Source organism: Rhinopithecus roxellana, chromosome 15 (assembly GCF_007565055.1).
Source record: "Rhinopithecus roxellana isolate Shanxi Qingling chromosome 15, ASM756505v1, whole genome shotgun sequence".
Lineage (NCBI taxonomy): Eukaryota > Metazoa > Chordata > Mammalia > Primates > Cercopithecidae > Rhinopithecus > Rhinopithecus roxellana.
This window is the reverse complement of record NC_044563.1, coordinates 4,563,918-4,580,550: the sequence shown is the minus strand read 5'-3', so window position 1 is coordinate 4,580,550 and position 16,633 is coordinate 4,563,918. Positions and strand designations below refer to the sequence as shown.

Here is a 16,633-nt window from a genome sequence, read left to right as displayed (position 1 = left end):
ACCAACTAGATGGAGTGAGACGCTGCTGGGGGAGGGGTGGGTTGGAGGGAGGGCTTGGCCTATGCTCCTGGACAGAAGAAGGGACAGGCTGGGGACGGCTGTGACTGGGTGTGGACTCACGGAGGCCGAGGTACCCTGGTACCTCCCAGTGGAGAGGATCTGAGACCCAGCAGAGGAGTCTTGCTGGGGGCAGGGGTGGGCGGGAAAATGATGTTGTGTTACCTAGCAAGGGTGTCCCAGTCCCTGGGGCTCCTGGGCAATTTGATTTGTTACAGTGGCTGCAGTTCTTCTAGCTTGATCCAGGACCCTGCCTGCATGGGGTCCCAGGGGAGGGTGGGCATGTGCTGGGTTGCTGTCCCCCTTCCCCACCCCAGGACATGGACCAGCATGGACGTCACTTTCCTCACTCACAGCTCACTGCAGCCTTGACCTCCCAGGCTCAAAGGATCCTCTCACCTCAGCCTCCCAAGTAGCTGGGACTACAAGTATGCACCACCACACCCAGCTAATTTTTTAAATTTTTTGTAGAGATGGGGGTCTCACTATGTTGCCCAGCCTGGTCTTGAACTCCTGGGCTCAAGTGATCCTCCCACCTTGCCCTCCCAAAGTGCTGTAATTACAGGTGGGAGCCACTGTGTCCAGCCTCCCTCCTTCCTTTCATAACAAGCATATAGGATTTGAATGATGGGCCAGGCACAGTGGCTCACGCCTATAATCCCAGCAGTTTGGGAGGCTGAGGCAGGTGGATCACCTGAGGTCTGGAGTTCGCGACCAGCCTAACTAATAAGGAGAAACCCTGTCTCTACTAAAACTACAAAAGTAGCCGAGCGTGGTGGCGCATGCCTGTAATCCCAGCACTTTGGGAGGCCGAGGTGGGTGGATCATGAGGTCAGGAGATCAAGACCATCCTGGCTAACGTGGTGAAACCCTGTCTCTACTAAAAACACAAAAAAATTAGCCGAGCCTGGTGGTGGGCATCTGTAGTCCCAGCTGTTTGGGAGGCTGAGGCAGGAGAATGGCATGAACCCAGAAGGTGGAGCTTGCAGTGAGCTGAGATTGTGCCACTGCCATCCAGGCTGGGTGACAGACCAAGACTCCATCTCAAAAAAAAACCAAAAACAAACAAACAAAAAAAAACAAAAAAACAAAAAAACCCAAAACGTTTGGGGGGGGAAAAAAAAGCTGGGTCTGTACTGAACATGTACAGATTATTTTTTCTTGTAATTATTCCCTAAGCAGCACAGCATGACAACTATTTACATGGCATTTACATTTTATTAGGTATTGTAAGTAATCTAGAGATGATTTAGGGGACCTGGGAGGACATGTGTAGGTTATTTGCAAATACTATGCCATTTCATATCAGGGACTCGAGCATTCTCAGATTTTGGTATCCGAGGGAGGTCCTGGAACCAGTCCCCTCAGATACCAAGGGACGCCTGTATAGGGTTCAGTACTATATGCAGTTTCAGGCATTCAGTGGGGTTTTGGAACCTGTCCCCTGTGGATAAGGAGGGACTACTGTATTATTGTCATTACCTTAAAAGACTTAATTATGGTCTTAATGTCCCAGTCCTTTTCTATCTTCCCGTTAATGGGATGATTTTCTAGCCCAGTGCTAGGAGCCACTGTCATGCCGAGAAAACGCCCTTCCTTAGGGTGTGGCCAGGGTCTTCTCTTGAGAGGCTGGGTCTGGTGGAACCGGCACAGGGCCATTTGCCTTGTTTCTGAAGATAGCCCATTAGGGAGCTGGGTGTGGTGGCTCACGCCTGTAATCCCAGCACTTTGGGAGGCCAAAGCAGGCAGATCACTTGAGGTCCAGAATTCTAGACCAGCCAGGCCAACATGGTGAAACCCCGTCTCTACTAAAAATACAAAAATTAGCTGGGTCTGGTGGCACGGGCCTGTAGTCCCAGCTACTCAAGAGGCTGAGGCAGGAGAATCATCGCTTGAATCCAGGAGGCGGAGGTTGCAGTGAGCCAAGATTGCGCCACTGCACTCCAGCCTGGTAACAGAGCGAGACTCCATCTCAAAAAAACAAGAAACAAAAAACAAAAAACAAACAAAAACATACAAACTGTGTATCCCTGGAATTTAATATTTTGATACGAGGGTGACTGCAGGTAACTGAACTATGGAAAGTGAAACTTTGGATAAGTAGGGTCTAATCTAGCAGATGACAGTCACTGTTGGCTGTGACAGGCACTTTACACGCATCATCTTCTCCATCCTCACGCCAGACACAGGAGGTGGGAATCATGAGGAGAGGTGAGGCGGTGTCCCCTGGCTCACCCATGGTCATTCAGCGAGGAAGCCGTGGGTCACCCACCTACGAAGCTGTGAGGCTGGTCCCAAACCCTGCACTCAGCCACGAAGACGTTGGTCCCCTAGGCAGCAGGCTGATTTTGAGAAACCCCATATCCTATTTTAATTTGACTTTTCACTCCCCACCGCACCAGCCTTGACCAACCTCACACCCAGCCTGAATCCCCATAATCACTTCCTCCTGGGACTCCTCCGCTTCCAACCATCTCATCTCAACCTTCCTCTGCTCCATCCCAGGGCTGTGAGATGGCACAAACTCACCGTAAGGAAAAGCCCAGTCCACACCATGGCCTCCAAGGCTCCAGGAGCTGGCCTCTCTGACTCTGCCTCCTCCCTGCCCATCCCACGGTGCCTTAAACATCCCAGGCCTGCTGCCAGCCCCATACCTTCGCAGGGGCTGCTCCCTCTGCCCGGAACAAGCTTCCTCACGTGGCACCTTGAAGTCTTTGCTCGGATGTCATCACCTTCACTGCATCCACCCCTACCCCCACCCCTCCCCACCCTGCTTTCTCTCTGTCTTGGCACCATCCACCTTCCCAGGTGACCCGCGTTCCTCATTCACTGTTATCTCCCTCGTTACGATGAGGCTCTAGGTGAGCAGGGATCCTTGTTTTCTTCTCTAATTGTGCCTCGCACAAAGGAGGCACTCAACAAGTATGTAAAGTGAATGAGTGACTTTTTAATCTCTCTTGGGATCTGTCCTTGACTCCCCATCATCCCTCTATGCTAGGAGCTGGAAAGCCAAGACGAAAGCTCAGTTCAGCTGATAGATTTTGCCAACGATGGGCAGACTTTCACCCTAAAAGCTGGATGAGCCATTCCTTGTTTGGCCGGGACAGATGTGGACAGAGACCCACAGGGTTTGCATGCATGAAGGGTTGCAGATCCAGATGGCTGGATCGTCTGGGTTGTAGTTCCATCCTCACCCCAGTGTGAATGGCTGCCGGTAACAGCAAAGTACCACACACTGCGGGCTAAAACAACAGCAATTGATTATCCCACAGCCCTGGAGGCTACAAGTCTGAGGTCAAGGTGTCCACATCGTTGGTTCCTTCTGAGGCTGGGAGGGAACCCCTGTCCCAGGCCTCTCGCCTGGCTGTTGGGCATTTGCTGGCACCCCTCAGCAGTCCTTGGCTTGTGGAAGCATCACCCATCTGCCTCCATCTTCATGCCACCTTCTCCCTGTGTCTCCTTACATGGCCTCCTGTGTACGAGGGCACCCGTCATAGTGGATTCGGACCCAACCCCAATAGTCTCATTTTACCCCTATAAAGACCCTATTTCCAAATAAACTCACATGCTGAGGTCCTGGGGGTTAGGACTTCAACATATCTTTTGGAAGAGATCTTTTGGACATAGTTCACCCTCTAACATCACCTACGTATTTCTTTGTCGTACCTAGATCATGGGAGTCAAGAAATAAGGACAGAAAAGGGCTGGGCTCGGTGGCCCATTCCTGTGATCCCAACACTTTGGGAGGCCGAGGTAGCTGGATCACTTGAGCTCAGAAGTGCGAGACCAGCCCGGGCAATAAAGTGAAATCCCATCTCTGTAATAATTTTTTTTTTTCTAGAAAGGGAAGAACATAATGCCTTGGAGAGCAAATTAAGTACGATTAAGGATCTTCCAACCCTGATTGCCTTTTTGCAAAGCAATTGGACATGTCTTACAGGGAGAGGAAACCCCAGATTCTAGGTACATTAGATCAGCATTTAGCTTTTTTCAAAGTCATCCACTGCACTCATGAGTACTTCCTAGGAAAGACTAGTTATAAATACTATAATTGTATATAATTGAACTCAAATTTTCACAAAACAGTCTGTACCCCTACTGTGACTGATACACTCAGATGATTTATATCTATAAGCTTTAGTTCCATTTCCTTCTTATAAAACAGTAACTGCTGGCCGGGCATGGTGGCTCACGCCTATAATCCCAGCACTTTGGGAGGCCGAGGCAGACCCATCACCTGAGGTCAGGAATTTGAGACCAGCCTGGCCAATATACAAAAACTCCATCTCTACTAAAAATACCAAAATTAGCTGGGCATGGCGGCGGGTGCCTGTAATTCCAGCTACTCGAGAGACTGAGGCAGGAGAATGGCTTGAACCTGGGAGGTGGAGGTTGCAGTGAGCTGAGATCGTGCCATTGCACTCCAGCCTGGGCGACAAGAGTGAGACTCCATCTCAAAAAACAATAAAAAAAAAGTAATTAATTAAAAATAAAAGATTAGCTGCAGTTCATTATACTGAGTTCAATACCCGTGGATGGCGTCTACTTAGATTTTGAAAACTGTTCTCGAGTCTGCTGTCTAATGGCTCTGGAGCTTCACTGCTCCCCCCAGGGAAGTGCAAATTGCTTTAGAGAACAGGAGGCCAATGGGAGGGGCACAGAGTTTAGGGCTAGTTACAGTGTGGGAATGGCGGGAATTAGCCCCATCAGGAGAATGAGAATAAACTGCAAGACTCAGTGTCATGGCAAAACTTTGTGACACTCACACCCCCCGGGCTCCTGTTTTCAAGGCTACATTTGTGTGGACACAGCTGGCTAAAATTCATCTCTCCTGACCCCACCCCCACCCCCAGCCATGTGAGGCTCAGGCCTCAAATAGAAAGACCCCTGGAAGACAGGGGGAGGGAACCAGGTCTTGGCATTTCAAGGCACAGTTTTAATAGTTTTTAATTCCTTTCCCCATCGTGTACATCCAGTCCAGTGGCGTCTTTTATACACGATAAACGCTTATCATTGCGGTCGGCATGTCAATGTGCACAGCACATACATCACAACGAGGGTCGGCACCCGTATAAAACTACAGATTCTGAAAACAGTGGCACATACAGGAACCTTGAATCCCCATCGCAGCAATATGAAAACAATATTTTAAAGGGACAGTTACGTCCTTACAGGCATCACACATGATTTGTTGAAGAAATATCTGTAAGCAGTGGTCAAGGGTGATCAAACCTAAGACATGTTAATTCCTGACAATCTGATTGGGCTCTGAGACAAGAAATCTCATAATAATGTAAGGCATTTAAGACAATCATGGTTTGTCACTAGGTGAATACATTAAAATCCAGAAAGTCCACGGATGATCCCGCCACACCCCGCCTCCCGACCCCAAACAGCATGGAGACCTGCAAACAGCATCTTTCCTCAACACTCCTGGAGCCTAGGGTGTGGTTTAAAACTTAAAAACATTTTATTGCATTGTAGGAACAGCAGTTTAAGATGTGTGGTCCTGTCTCAGTGGCTTTGCAAGTGTCTTCTTTCTTCCAGGCCTTGGTTAAGAATAGGATTTTAAGTCGATGATTTGCATTCGAACAAAGAGTTTTCAAAAGGAATGTGAAAGACAAAAACTCCAATCAGATTTTCCAGTCTTGCTGTCTGTAGACTCCCATAAAGTTAATTCGGGAGACAGTTCAGAAACATCCTAGGAGAGTATTAAAGTCTTGACGAAACATTCGGAGCATTTCTGGTAGCAAGCTAAGGTCATTTTGCATAAACTCTAAAAAGTCATTCATTAAAATTAAATGTTTGCCATCACCTCGGAACTTTTTTTAAACATCACCGACCCTGCCTCTTCCACGGTTGCTTCAACGACAGGGGTTACATTTGTAAAATATATAAAGAAAAATATAAGGTTACTTGGTGACCATATAGTGCATGTAACAGCTGTCTGCAAATATTTTCACCATGATCACCCTTACTAAAAGTAAATCACAGGGTAAAGATAGCTCAAACGTGACAAGGTTCGAATAGGACGCACCGACGCTATCTGCAATCCTTTTTGGCTACATATGGAAAAAAAAGCCACTTGGGATGGCATACTCCTGCACCGGGTCTGAGCTTTCTGCAGGTTTCACCGGGGGTTTCAGGGCTTGTGAGGTAGATGTTTAAACGCACTTAAGCAGGGAATGCATCAGAAAGCAGCAGGCTCCTCCACGCAAACACTGCACCAATTGTTTTGTACAATTACAAGGACATTTCACTTAAAATAATAGCTAGCTCTAGCCCGAAGCTCCCTAAGCACAGGGAAGCCCGTTTTGAGGGGGTTTGATGGTTTGTTTTAAAAAACATATTCTATCACACCATCAGAAGCATCTGCCATCACAAATTATTTTTCGTCACTAGAGTTTTGCTTGTGATTGAAAACACACCATCTTGTCCATTTCTAGCCTTCCGGTGGGATATCAATTCCTCTCCATGAAATGTATGAAAGGGCTTCGTCCTTTCCCCAATGGTCACAGCGATGGGGGCTGTCGCTGATCCCAAAAAGGCAAACAGGAGTTTATAAAGTTGTCCAAGGGTCTCTCCCATCTGGTAGATCGAGGAAGATTGACTACAGGAAAGTTCAAAGGTCAGTCTTGGCAGATCTAAAAACAGAGTGGCAGCGAGGACGTCGACACCGCACTTTCTGTACCCGGAGTAAACCGATATGTCCCGATTAATAGCAACAGGGCACAAAGGGAGCGGGCCTCTGAGGATGCTAGCAGAGGGCCAAGCCCGGGAGCTCCCTGAACTGGCTTCTGAAGCCTCAGGCAGGCCTTTCCAGACAGAGAGATGCTCCACGCCATACTACAGGGGTTGACATCGGAATCCAATGTCACCTTTTTTTTTTTTTAAACACAGAATAGCAGCACACTCGTGACAACTTTTGACAAGTTAAAGAAATCCAGTGGTAAGATTCTCTGTTGCACCAGAAAAGTCAGAGTTGGTTTTTTGTTTTTGGTTTTGTCTTTTTTTTCCCCCAGAAAATTAAAAAACACACCCGCAGAACTATAAATAATTTGGTGGCAATATATACACATTTAAATAATTAATTTAAATATCTTACACCTACTCTTGCATTAAACTCTTCATCCGAAGAAAGTGCACCAAGGTGGCCCTCGGCACTCCCCTCCGGGGGGCTTCCCGAGGCTGAGGCAACGGTCCTCCGGAGGGTCACAGCCTGGGGAGGAAGTGGGTGACCTTCATGGTGGGCGACACCCGGTTCCCCTTCTTGGTCTTCCCATTCTTGCTCAGGGCGATGAACATGCCGGGGTATTTGTAGGACTCGTAGGCATTATAGTTGTTGGGGAGGAGAATCTCCTTGAACTTGCACTCATCAGTGAAGAAGGGCTGGAGCAAAGCAGGGCAGTGTCAGGGCTGGGGCACCCCTTGGGCAAGGTACCCAGCCTGAGGCCAGGGGTCAGAACCCCCTTCTGTCCCAGACCCCACCCTGGGCTGAGATGTCTCTCCTGCGCAGTTAGGGTGTCAAGACCCTCACAGGGTGAGAAGGGGACACGGCCAGCCCACAACAGCTGGTGCTCTCACCACTTGCCCTGCATCTAGCAGCCAGGGAATTCATCCCCTCCGTGTCCAGCCTCAAGCCCGCAGTTCCAACGCTGAGACCCACCACTCTGGACTAGAGAAGAGAAGGGCTCTCGATAGCGCCCTTTCCTCGGGCTGGAGGGGCCCACTCAGGGGTGGCAGGAACCTCATTGTTCCTGCCTTGGGGCTGCTTCCTTTGTCTGGGCAGGCCTGCCGGTCCCGTGACCCGGTGACCCTGCCACCCCTCCAAGACCCAGGCACAGGTGGGGCTGGAGAAGCCACGATCCTGCCAGCCATGGCCGCTGTTCCCCAACTAGGTACCTGGCCAGACCCCTGCGGTACTCACCGAGCCATAGAGCTTGCCCTTGCTGCTCATGGCCACGAAGAACCGGCTGGCCACGCCGAAGATGCTCACCACGCCCCGCTCCACCGGCGAGAGCTCCAGCAGGCCTGGGGGCGGGGCGCAGGTCATTGCGGTGCAGGTGACTCCTGGCCCACTCCGCCCCTCGGCCTGTTCGCCTCCGGGGACCCTAATTCTGGGGTGGGATTGGGGATAAAGGGCCCGGGGTTCCCGGCGCAGCCGCCCCCAAGGGCCTCCGGAGCCCAAGCTTGCGCTAGCTCAGATTAGCTTGCCTGTGTAGGGAACTTCCGGCGGCCGCACCCAGTCCCACACCTTCAGAAGCGAGCCCACCCCAGCGGTTCCCCAGCCTGGCCCAGGCCCGGGCGCACGTCTCGGGCCCCCTGTGGCTGCACCGCGCGCCCTGTGCCCACGGGCGAAGGCGATGGAATTCGGCGCTGGGAGCCCGAGCTTACGAAGGCGGGAGGCGGGGCCCGGCCTCAGAGGTTGCGCTGGGCTGCCCGGAACCAAGAGTGTGCGTCCCCAGCCCCGCGTCAGAAGGGACCGGAGCCCGAGTCCGCCCCGGTTCCCAGGGCCCGCGAGCAGGTGCCCGCCTGAGGCCTCAGCGTGTGACTGAGCGCGTTGGCCGGGGCGGCCGTCTGCCCCCCGCCCCCGCCGCTTCGCGCCCGGCCGCGCCACTCACTGTCGCGGGTGTCAGCGTGCGCGCCGCCGATGCGGCCGTCGGGGAGCGCCTGAAGGTGGAAGCCGATGCCCACGTTGCAGTAGAGCCGCCGCAGCCGCTTGATGCCCAGCAGGTAGTCGCCGGCGCCGCTCTGGACGGCCGCCTCCTTGGGCTGCGCAGCCACCGGCAGGCGCGCCAACGAGCGCGCCACCAGGCTCTCCCAGCGGCGCTCCAGCTCGGCCTCCAGCGTGCCGTTGGGTGCGGTGGGTGCGGCGGCGCCCCCTCGGCCCGCCCAGGGCGCTAGCAAGGCCAGCAGGACCGCCGGGAGCAGCGCCGCCGCGGCCGTCCCGGGCCCCGACATCCCGGCCCGAGGGCCGTGCGTCCGTCAGGCGGTCCGTGCGCCCGGGAGGCTGGGGTGCAGAGCTGCGCCTGTGGCGGCCCGCGGGAGCGCACAGCCGAGCTCGTGCGGGAGTGCGTAGCCGAGGAGGAGCGGGAGGCGAGCGACGGGGCCCCCGGGCGCCGGGCGCTACCCCGGCTGCATGGAGCGGCGAGCCGGGCGTAAAGCGCGCGGCTGGAGCTGGGACCCTGCGGAGCAGTGCGCGCCTCCCTGCGCGCCGGTCCCGCCCGCGGCCGAGCCGCTATATATATAGCCCGGGGCCCCCTCCTACTCGTCCGCTCCCGCGGGGGGCCGTTCGCGTTAGCCTGGGCGCCCGGGGCGCTGTGGCGTTCGCGGCTGGTCGCAGGCCGCCTGCCAATCAGGGCCGGGGGAGGGGAGGAGGCCGAGGACTAGCGCCGCGAGTGCCACCTGGAGGGACCCCGGCCCCCACCCTTGGCTCCGCCCGGCCCACGGACCTGTTCGTCCCGCCCCTTGCGGCTCCTACACTTCTGCTTTTCAGCCAGTTTTGCCTCTTGCACGTTGTCCCTGCCTGTCCCCGTCCCTGTCTCCTTCTATACTCCGGCCCTCTTGACGCAGCCCTAACTCGGGCACCCTAGGCTCCTAGTGGGCGCAGAAGCCAGCGGCTGCTGCCTGCCCTTCGCCTTTCGGAGGCTCACGGGAACTTGGCTTCTTTGCTGGGGCCTTGAGGACCGGCCTGGGAAGGAGGGGTGGGTAAGAGCAGTAAGCGACACCGGGACCTGACTGGGCAAGGGAGGGCCTTTTGGCTACAGGCGGGAGGGAGGCCACCCCCACCCCCTAGGTCTTGGCCCCACAGGCTTGGCGCGTTTCTGGGCTGCAGTTCTGAATACCTGGTGGGGGTCCACCTGAGCCAAAGGGCAAGGTGGCAGAGACGCACCCAGGGAGGCCTGGTCCTGCACCCCCTACACACACACCCCTCCATGAAAGGACAGGTGGCAGGGCACAGGGCCAGAGGGGATATTCACCATCCCCTGCTCCTCTGATTCCACAGCAGAAATATCCATGCACCATAGCCAGAGCCCCCAGTCTAGCGGGGACCCAGGCCAGGCCTCTGGAAGGCTCCCCTCTCTGACTCGTGGTTCTACCTCCCACTGTGCCCATTATGGCCTGATGGGGACGGGCCTAGCTAGATGCCGGCCCACCTAGGTGTGAAAACCCCTGTTCTTTGTGGTCCCTGAGGAGCCTAGCTGGCCCTTCCTGCAGGCCCGCCTAGCCACAGCTGCAGGGGGCTTGGTGCCTACCCCACCTCTCCTATCACCAGCACCTGTGACCAGATATGTCCCCAGGCCACCTCAGCCTCCTCCACCTCCACCGCATTCCCACAGGGAGATTCCTGGGACCCCTTCAGAACCCTGCTGGGGCTTATTCGTGCCCCTGGAGGGGACGTGGGCGGCTTGAAGGCTCTACTTTGAGGTGCAGAAAGGGGACACTTGGGGGTCATCAAGCGTCTTTGGCAGTACCGGAGCCTCAGCTCTGCACCCCTTGAGAGGCCCTTTGTTCCTCCTTGGGCCTGCAGCCTGCCCGGGCAGCACCACCCAGACCAGGGCCTTCCTGGGCTGCAGCTCACAGCTGCCAAGATGCAACCAGGCTGCCTCTGGGTCCCTGGGTCCCCCAGATGAGCCTGCAGATTTGGTGCCAAGAAGACATCGTTGGCCAGTGTGCAGGGTGAAGGGGACTTAGAACTCATCCCTCACTTGCTGTGTAGTCTTTCCATCTCTGGGTCCCTGACTCCCCATTTGCAAAATGACATGGGAAGTGGACTTTCCTCCCTCAGCCTGGGTCCACCTGAACACGCCCTCTGGGGAAGTGAGACCCAGGCCTGGAGACCCACCTGTGCCAGCTGACCTGAGCAGAGGGCCTCTGATGTCTTCCCCCTGCTTTTGATAGGATGAGGCTCCTTTCTTCCCAGGACTCCCATGGCAAACTCAATTTAGGGCTTCCCAAGGACCTCTCCCTGTCTCTCCTATTTGCTGTGATTTCAGCAAAGGACCCTGCAGGCGGCTGATATATCTCCCAGAACTACAGGCTCACCCACACAGGATAGGTGCTTTTGGTGACTGGGGACTGACAGCCAGCAGGGCTTTTGGGAGCTGGAAATTACCAGCAGAACTGATCTGGAATCTGGCTTCCACCTTGCTGCTGGGGGGTCCCTGAGCACACTCTCAACCTCTGCAGGCCCTGGCCTCCTCAAATGTCCAGTGGAGGCAACAAAAGCACAGGTAAGGATGAATTGTGGGTGAAGGATGCACCAGGAAGCACTCACTTATCTGCATCTGACCCCCTTCTGTGCCCCTGGCCCTTGACCCCGCTTCCCACCTGCTTCCCTTCTGCTCCTGTGTTTCCGCCACGCTGACCGGGTCATCTCTCCCCCTTCCCACTGGATATCCCCTGGCCCCAGATCTTCCTGCCAATGACTTCTCCCATTCAGATTTGCCTGAATGGAGAAGCCACTCCATTGGCGTAGCCAATCGGGGGTGCCTTCTGGATCCCCTACCCGGTCCTTCTGGTTGAAACTTCTTTGAGCTCTTAGAGAACCTTCTGCACTTGTTAGCTGACCCTCCGCCTCATTTTGATTGTCACCTCCATGGAGCAAGCCCGGATTTGTGTTGTTGCCAGTTGTACCTCCAGTGCTGGGAACACAGTAGGTGCTCAATAGGTGTTTGTGAGTAAATGGCTGGCTAGGTACACTAGGAGCTCCTCCATCAGCAATCCTTGCTGCAACCTGCCCAATCTGCCACTATGCCTGGGGCAGACACACAGAGGTACCTGCAAAGGCCTCAGGCTGAGCTGCCAGACCCTCATGGGAAGCTCTGCATTGACTTTTTTTTTTTTTCTTAATGTGAAAGAAATAGTTGGACCGAGGTGACTAATCTTTTCCAGGTCTGGTTACTTCTCAGCAGAGGGACAAGGGGATCTATATATAATTTTTTTTTTTTTTTTGAGATAGTGTCTTGCTCCATTGTCCAGGCTGAAGTGCAGTGGCGCTATCAGAGCTCTACAGCCTCAAACTTGCGGGCTTAAGCAATCCTCCAGCCTCAGTCTCCCGAGTCACTGGGACTACACACTCAGCTAAGTTTTTGTTTTCTTTTTTAGTAGAGATGAGATCTCGCCGTATTGCCCAGGCTGGTCTCCAACTTTTCAGCTCAAGCAATCCTCCCGCCTCAGCCTCTCAAAGTACTGGGATTACAGGTATGAGTCACTGCACCTGGACAGGTGATCTAGAAACAGGACCCTCACTTAGCTTGGACCCAAAGCCCTTCTGCCATACTTCACCCCAGGATGCCCGCTTTGCCAAGTCCTGGGGTTCAAGGAAGGCTTGGGGCCATGTTGGGCTTCCGGTTGGGTTCAAGTTTAGGCTGGCTGCTTGTTAGTTGTATAACCTTATGCCATTTCACTTCTTAGCATTCTCAGTTTCCCCATCTGTAAAATGGGTATGAACTGATGTCAGCCTTAGCAAGACAGGGTCTGACCCCAGGAAGAGGCTGAGCAAAGTGAGCTGTTTAGACTGTAAGCCTCTTGGGGGTGGTTCAGCCTGGGCCTGGTTAACAGTAAATGCTGGGAATTTGTGAAATAAACACAGCCATGTCATTATCGGGTGGAAGGCTCCCTGTATGTCATCAGCCACTGGAGGGGTAATAAATTGAGGGAGAGGAGCAAAGGCCCAGAAAGCCTCCTAACAGTGACCTTTTTTGACCTCCAAAAACAAACAAAAAAACCAACAATGTAGGATCTTCATGTGGATGGTCCTTCTCCTGTGAAGGAGTGAGGAGGCTTCTCAGACCCACCAGCTCAGCTGTTAAGAACTTACTTGGCTTAATAGTAATAATAATAAAAAAGAAAGTGCTGCATACAAATCCGCTTCTAGTCCTCAGGGCAAAATGACTGAGCTCAGCCCCGGGCAAGGGCCCAGGCTGTGTAAACTTTGTAAATAGCTCAACCACTTTCTCAATTCAACTTCCCTTTCTTGGCTTCAGTGAGACACCCTCACAATGATGTCTTTCGGTGAAAGTCCAGGAGGATGATAAGGCCGGTGGGATAGACTGGTCTACACTGAGCTGAAGCACCCCAAGACCAGTGGCATGTTTTTCTTTAGGACCTTCAGAACAAGGGGAGATTGAGCCAATTGTTTTTTTAACTTTTTTAAAAATGGTGTTAATTGGGCACAGTGGCTCACCCCTGTAATCCCAGCACTTTGGGAGGCCGAGGCGGGTGGATCACTTGAGGTCAGGAGTTCGAGACCAGCCTGGCCAACATGGTGAAACCCCATTTCTACTAAAAATGCAAAATTAGCTGGGCGTGGTGGCACGTACCTGTAATCCCAGCTACTCAGGAGGCTGAGGCAGGAGAATCGCTTGAACCTGGGAGGTAGAGGTTGCAGTGAGCTGAGATGGTGCCACTGCACTCCGGCCTGGGTGCTACAGAGCAAGTCTCTATCTCAAAAAAGAAAAAAAATAAAGGTGGTAAAATATACATAATACACAACATAAAATTGATGTTAACCTTTTTTTTTTTTTTTTTTTTTTTTTTTTTTTTTTTTGAGACGAGTCTCGCTGTATCCCCCAGGCTGGAGTGCAGTGCGTGATCTCGGCTTACTGCAAGCTCCGCCTTCTGGGTTCATGCCATTCTCCTGCCTCAGCCTTTTGAGTAGCTGGGACTACAGGCGTGCACCACCACACCCGGCTAATTATTCTTTTTTAATTTTTTTTATTTTTAGTAGAGACAGGATTTTACCGTGTTAGCCAGGATGGTCTCGATCTCCTGACCTCATGATCCACCCGCCTTGGCCTCCCAAAGTGCTGGAATTACAAGGGTGAGCCACTGTGCCTGGCCTGATGTTAAATATTTTTTAAAGACTTTTTTGAGAGCAGTTTTAAGTTCACAGCAAAATTGAGAGGAAGGTACAGAGAGTTCCCATACACCCTCTGTCCCCAGGCCCCACCACACACAGCCTCTCCAATTTTAGCCATTGTTAAGTGCACGGTTAAGTGGCATTAAGGGACACTCACATTTTAGTGCAACCATCACCACCATCCATCTCCAGATGGTTTTCATCTTCCCAAACTGAAACTCCCGCCCATTAAACATTCGCTCCCCATTCTGACCCCTAGCCCCGGCACCCACCAGTCTTCGCTTTCTGTCTCTAGGAATTTGATTACTTAGGGACCTCATGAGTGGAATGATACAATGTTTGTTCTTTTTGTGTCTGGCTGATTTCACTTAGCATAATATCATCAAAATTCACCCACGACGTAGCATGTGCCAGAATTTGCTTTCTTTTTTTCTTTTTTTAAGGCTGAATAATATTTCAGGTATGGATGGACCGCATTTTATTTCTTTACTTATCTGTCAGCAGTCCCTGAGCTGCTCCCACCTTTTGGCTGCTGTGGACGATGCTGCTGTGAACCCGGGTGTGCAAATATCTGCTTGAGTTCCTGCTTTCATTTCTTGTGGGGATATACCCAGAAACGGAATTGCTGGAAGAGGTGATAATTCTATGTTTAAGTTTTTGAGAAACTGCTATACTGTTTTCCATGTTTTTGTTTTGTTTTGTTTTGTTGTTGCTGTTGTTTTCAAGTTACCTTGATCCTAGGGCATTAAAGAGACAGCAGGTCACTCCTTGACTCATAGCGATGTCTTACTCAGTTCTGTGTCCAGGAGAGTTTCCCCTCTCTCGTTATTTTGCCCTGTTTCTCTTCTCCTCTGAAGGTGGCCCAGCCAGGTCTGGGCAACAGGCTTTGGGGGCAGTTTCAATGACTGCGAATCAATAAAGCCACCTGCCTCCCTGTGCACATGAGTGCAGATCTTTTGCACGTATCAGATACGCAACCCTGGGAGGATGGAAGACAAACTGTGCCTCAGTTTCCTCATCTGTAAAATGTGGAAAATCAGAGTTTTCACCTCAGGGGGCTTCTGGAATAGTTACATGAGAGAATGTGGGTTTAGCCCTTAGAACAGGCAGGCACACGGCGATGTGTGCCCGCAGACATCGCTGGTTGAGCAGTGTGACTGCCCAGCTTGGGTGCGGGTCTGGGGAGCCAGGTCCTGGCCTCTCTCGCTCACCGAGGGAATGTGGGTGATTTGCTGAGCCTCTCAGGACAATGATGTCTGCTTTCATTGCTTGCTAGGGAATTGGAAGAATTAGACATGTAAAGTGCGCGGTGTCTTATCCAGGGCTGTGGGCTGGCGTGATTGCCAGCACCTCTCCAGATAAAAGTCATTGCTGCCACGTTCATCAGGTGCTGGCAGGGAGCGGGCTTGGTGCAGGGTGGGGCTGCTTTGCAAGGCTGATCGTCTTTTCTTCTCACCCAGCGCTGTAGGGTGTGGCCCTGCTGGTCATCACCATTTTACAGAAGAATTAAACCAGGCTCAAAACCTCTGAGCAGCTCACTCAAGGTCTCGGAACTAGCAAAGAGCTAAGCCAAAACTCAAACTTCGGCTGTGGGGGCCACGCTGCTGCTGCCTCAGTTTCCCCTGCAGCAAAATGGAACTCGTGATTTGGACCTTGTCTGCCTCACAGGGATGTCAGGGGTTCGAACTGTGCAGGTGAAACTCTTCTGTCAGCTCTGGAGTGGGGCTTAAGCTCCATTAGTTGATATCACAACCCCAATTGATTTGTTCATTTGGAGGATCACAAAACAGACCACCAAGCCTCCAAATCCTTGCAGTCTCGTTAGTATTTCAAATAAAAAGTGGTCAGAGCCAGAAGGGACTCACCTAAGGGCTGCTAAAATGACCCACTGCTTGCACAGAAGACAGTGGAAGGCCAAGAGGAAAAGGGCTCCCCCATGTTACCTAGGGACCTACTCATGCAGGGGCTGCTAAAATGACCCTCTGCTTTCACAGACAACAGTGGAAGGCCAGAGAAGGAAAGGACATTTCCCCTGTTACCTAAGGACCCACCTTTCCTGCTCAGGGGTCCGGCACCCCATCAGCTGAGTGGGCCTTTATGGAGTGCCCACTCAGGAGAGTCACAGGGTCTAGGGACAGGGTCATTTCAACCAAGACCTAAAGAAAGGGTGAGGATGAGCCAGCCAAGGTAGAAGAGTGGGAGTTCCAGGAAGCCAGTGTGTGGAAGCTGAGTGGGTGCATGAGGTCAGAGGGGTGGGCAGGACTTTGTGGACCCAGGAAGGGTTTCAGATCCCGTTGAGGAGTGCTGAAAGCCAGGGTGCCATGGACTCAGCTCACCCCATGGAGCATACCAGGGAATCCTTGAGGTCACAGTCTTCCCTAGCAGAAGGGGCACCCCACAGGCCTGGTGGGCTGACCCTCAGGATGGTGGGGGTGCGCCTCCTCCCCACTTGCTTCTTCCCTTTCCTCCTGCACAGGGTCTCCCAGCAACATGGAAGAGAGGCCCACTCTCCTCCCCAACACCACGGCTGGGAGTGGGATTCCGCCTGTTCCATGAGAGAAAACGGGAAATATCAGTGGGAAGCAGAGAGGCCCCCCGTTCCCCGGGTTTCAGACCACAGGCCCCTTAAGGGAAGCCTCCTGGTGGGGAGGAGATGGAAGAAGAGTTCTATTCAAAGTCAGTCTTGGCAACTGTACCCTCCCTTCCCCTCCC

The 16,633-nt window shown here is 52.9% G+C and overlaps 1 protein-coding gene across 1 annotated transcript; it reads right to left on the bottom strand.

The window, feature by feature from the left end:
- Positions 1-4,978: 4,978 nt before the first annotated feature.
- Positions 4,979-9,337, bottom strand: FGF4 (fibroblast growth factor 4). Its single transcript, XM_010382109.2, has 3 exons — positions 8,679-9,337; positions 7,985-8,088; positions 4,979-7,446 (listed from the first exon to the last, which is right to left on the bottom strand). The coding sequence occupies exons 1-3, from the start codon at positions 9,016-9,018 to the stop codon at positions 7,270-7,272; spliced, it is 621 nt and encodes a 206-aa protein (XP_010380411.1). The 5' UTR covers positions 9,019-9,337; the 3' UTR covers positions 4,979-7,269.
- Between the last annotated feature and the right edge of the window lie 7,296 nt (positions 9,338-16,633).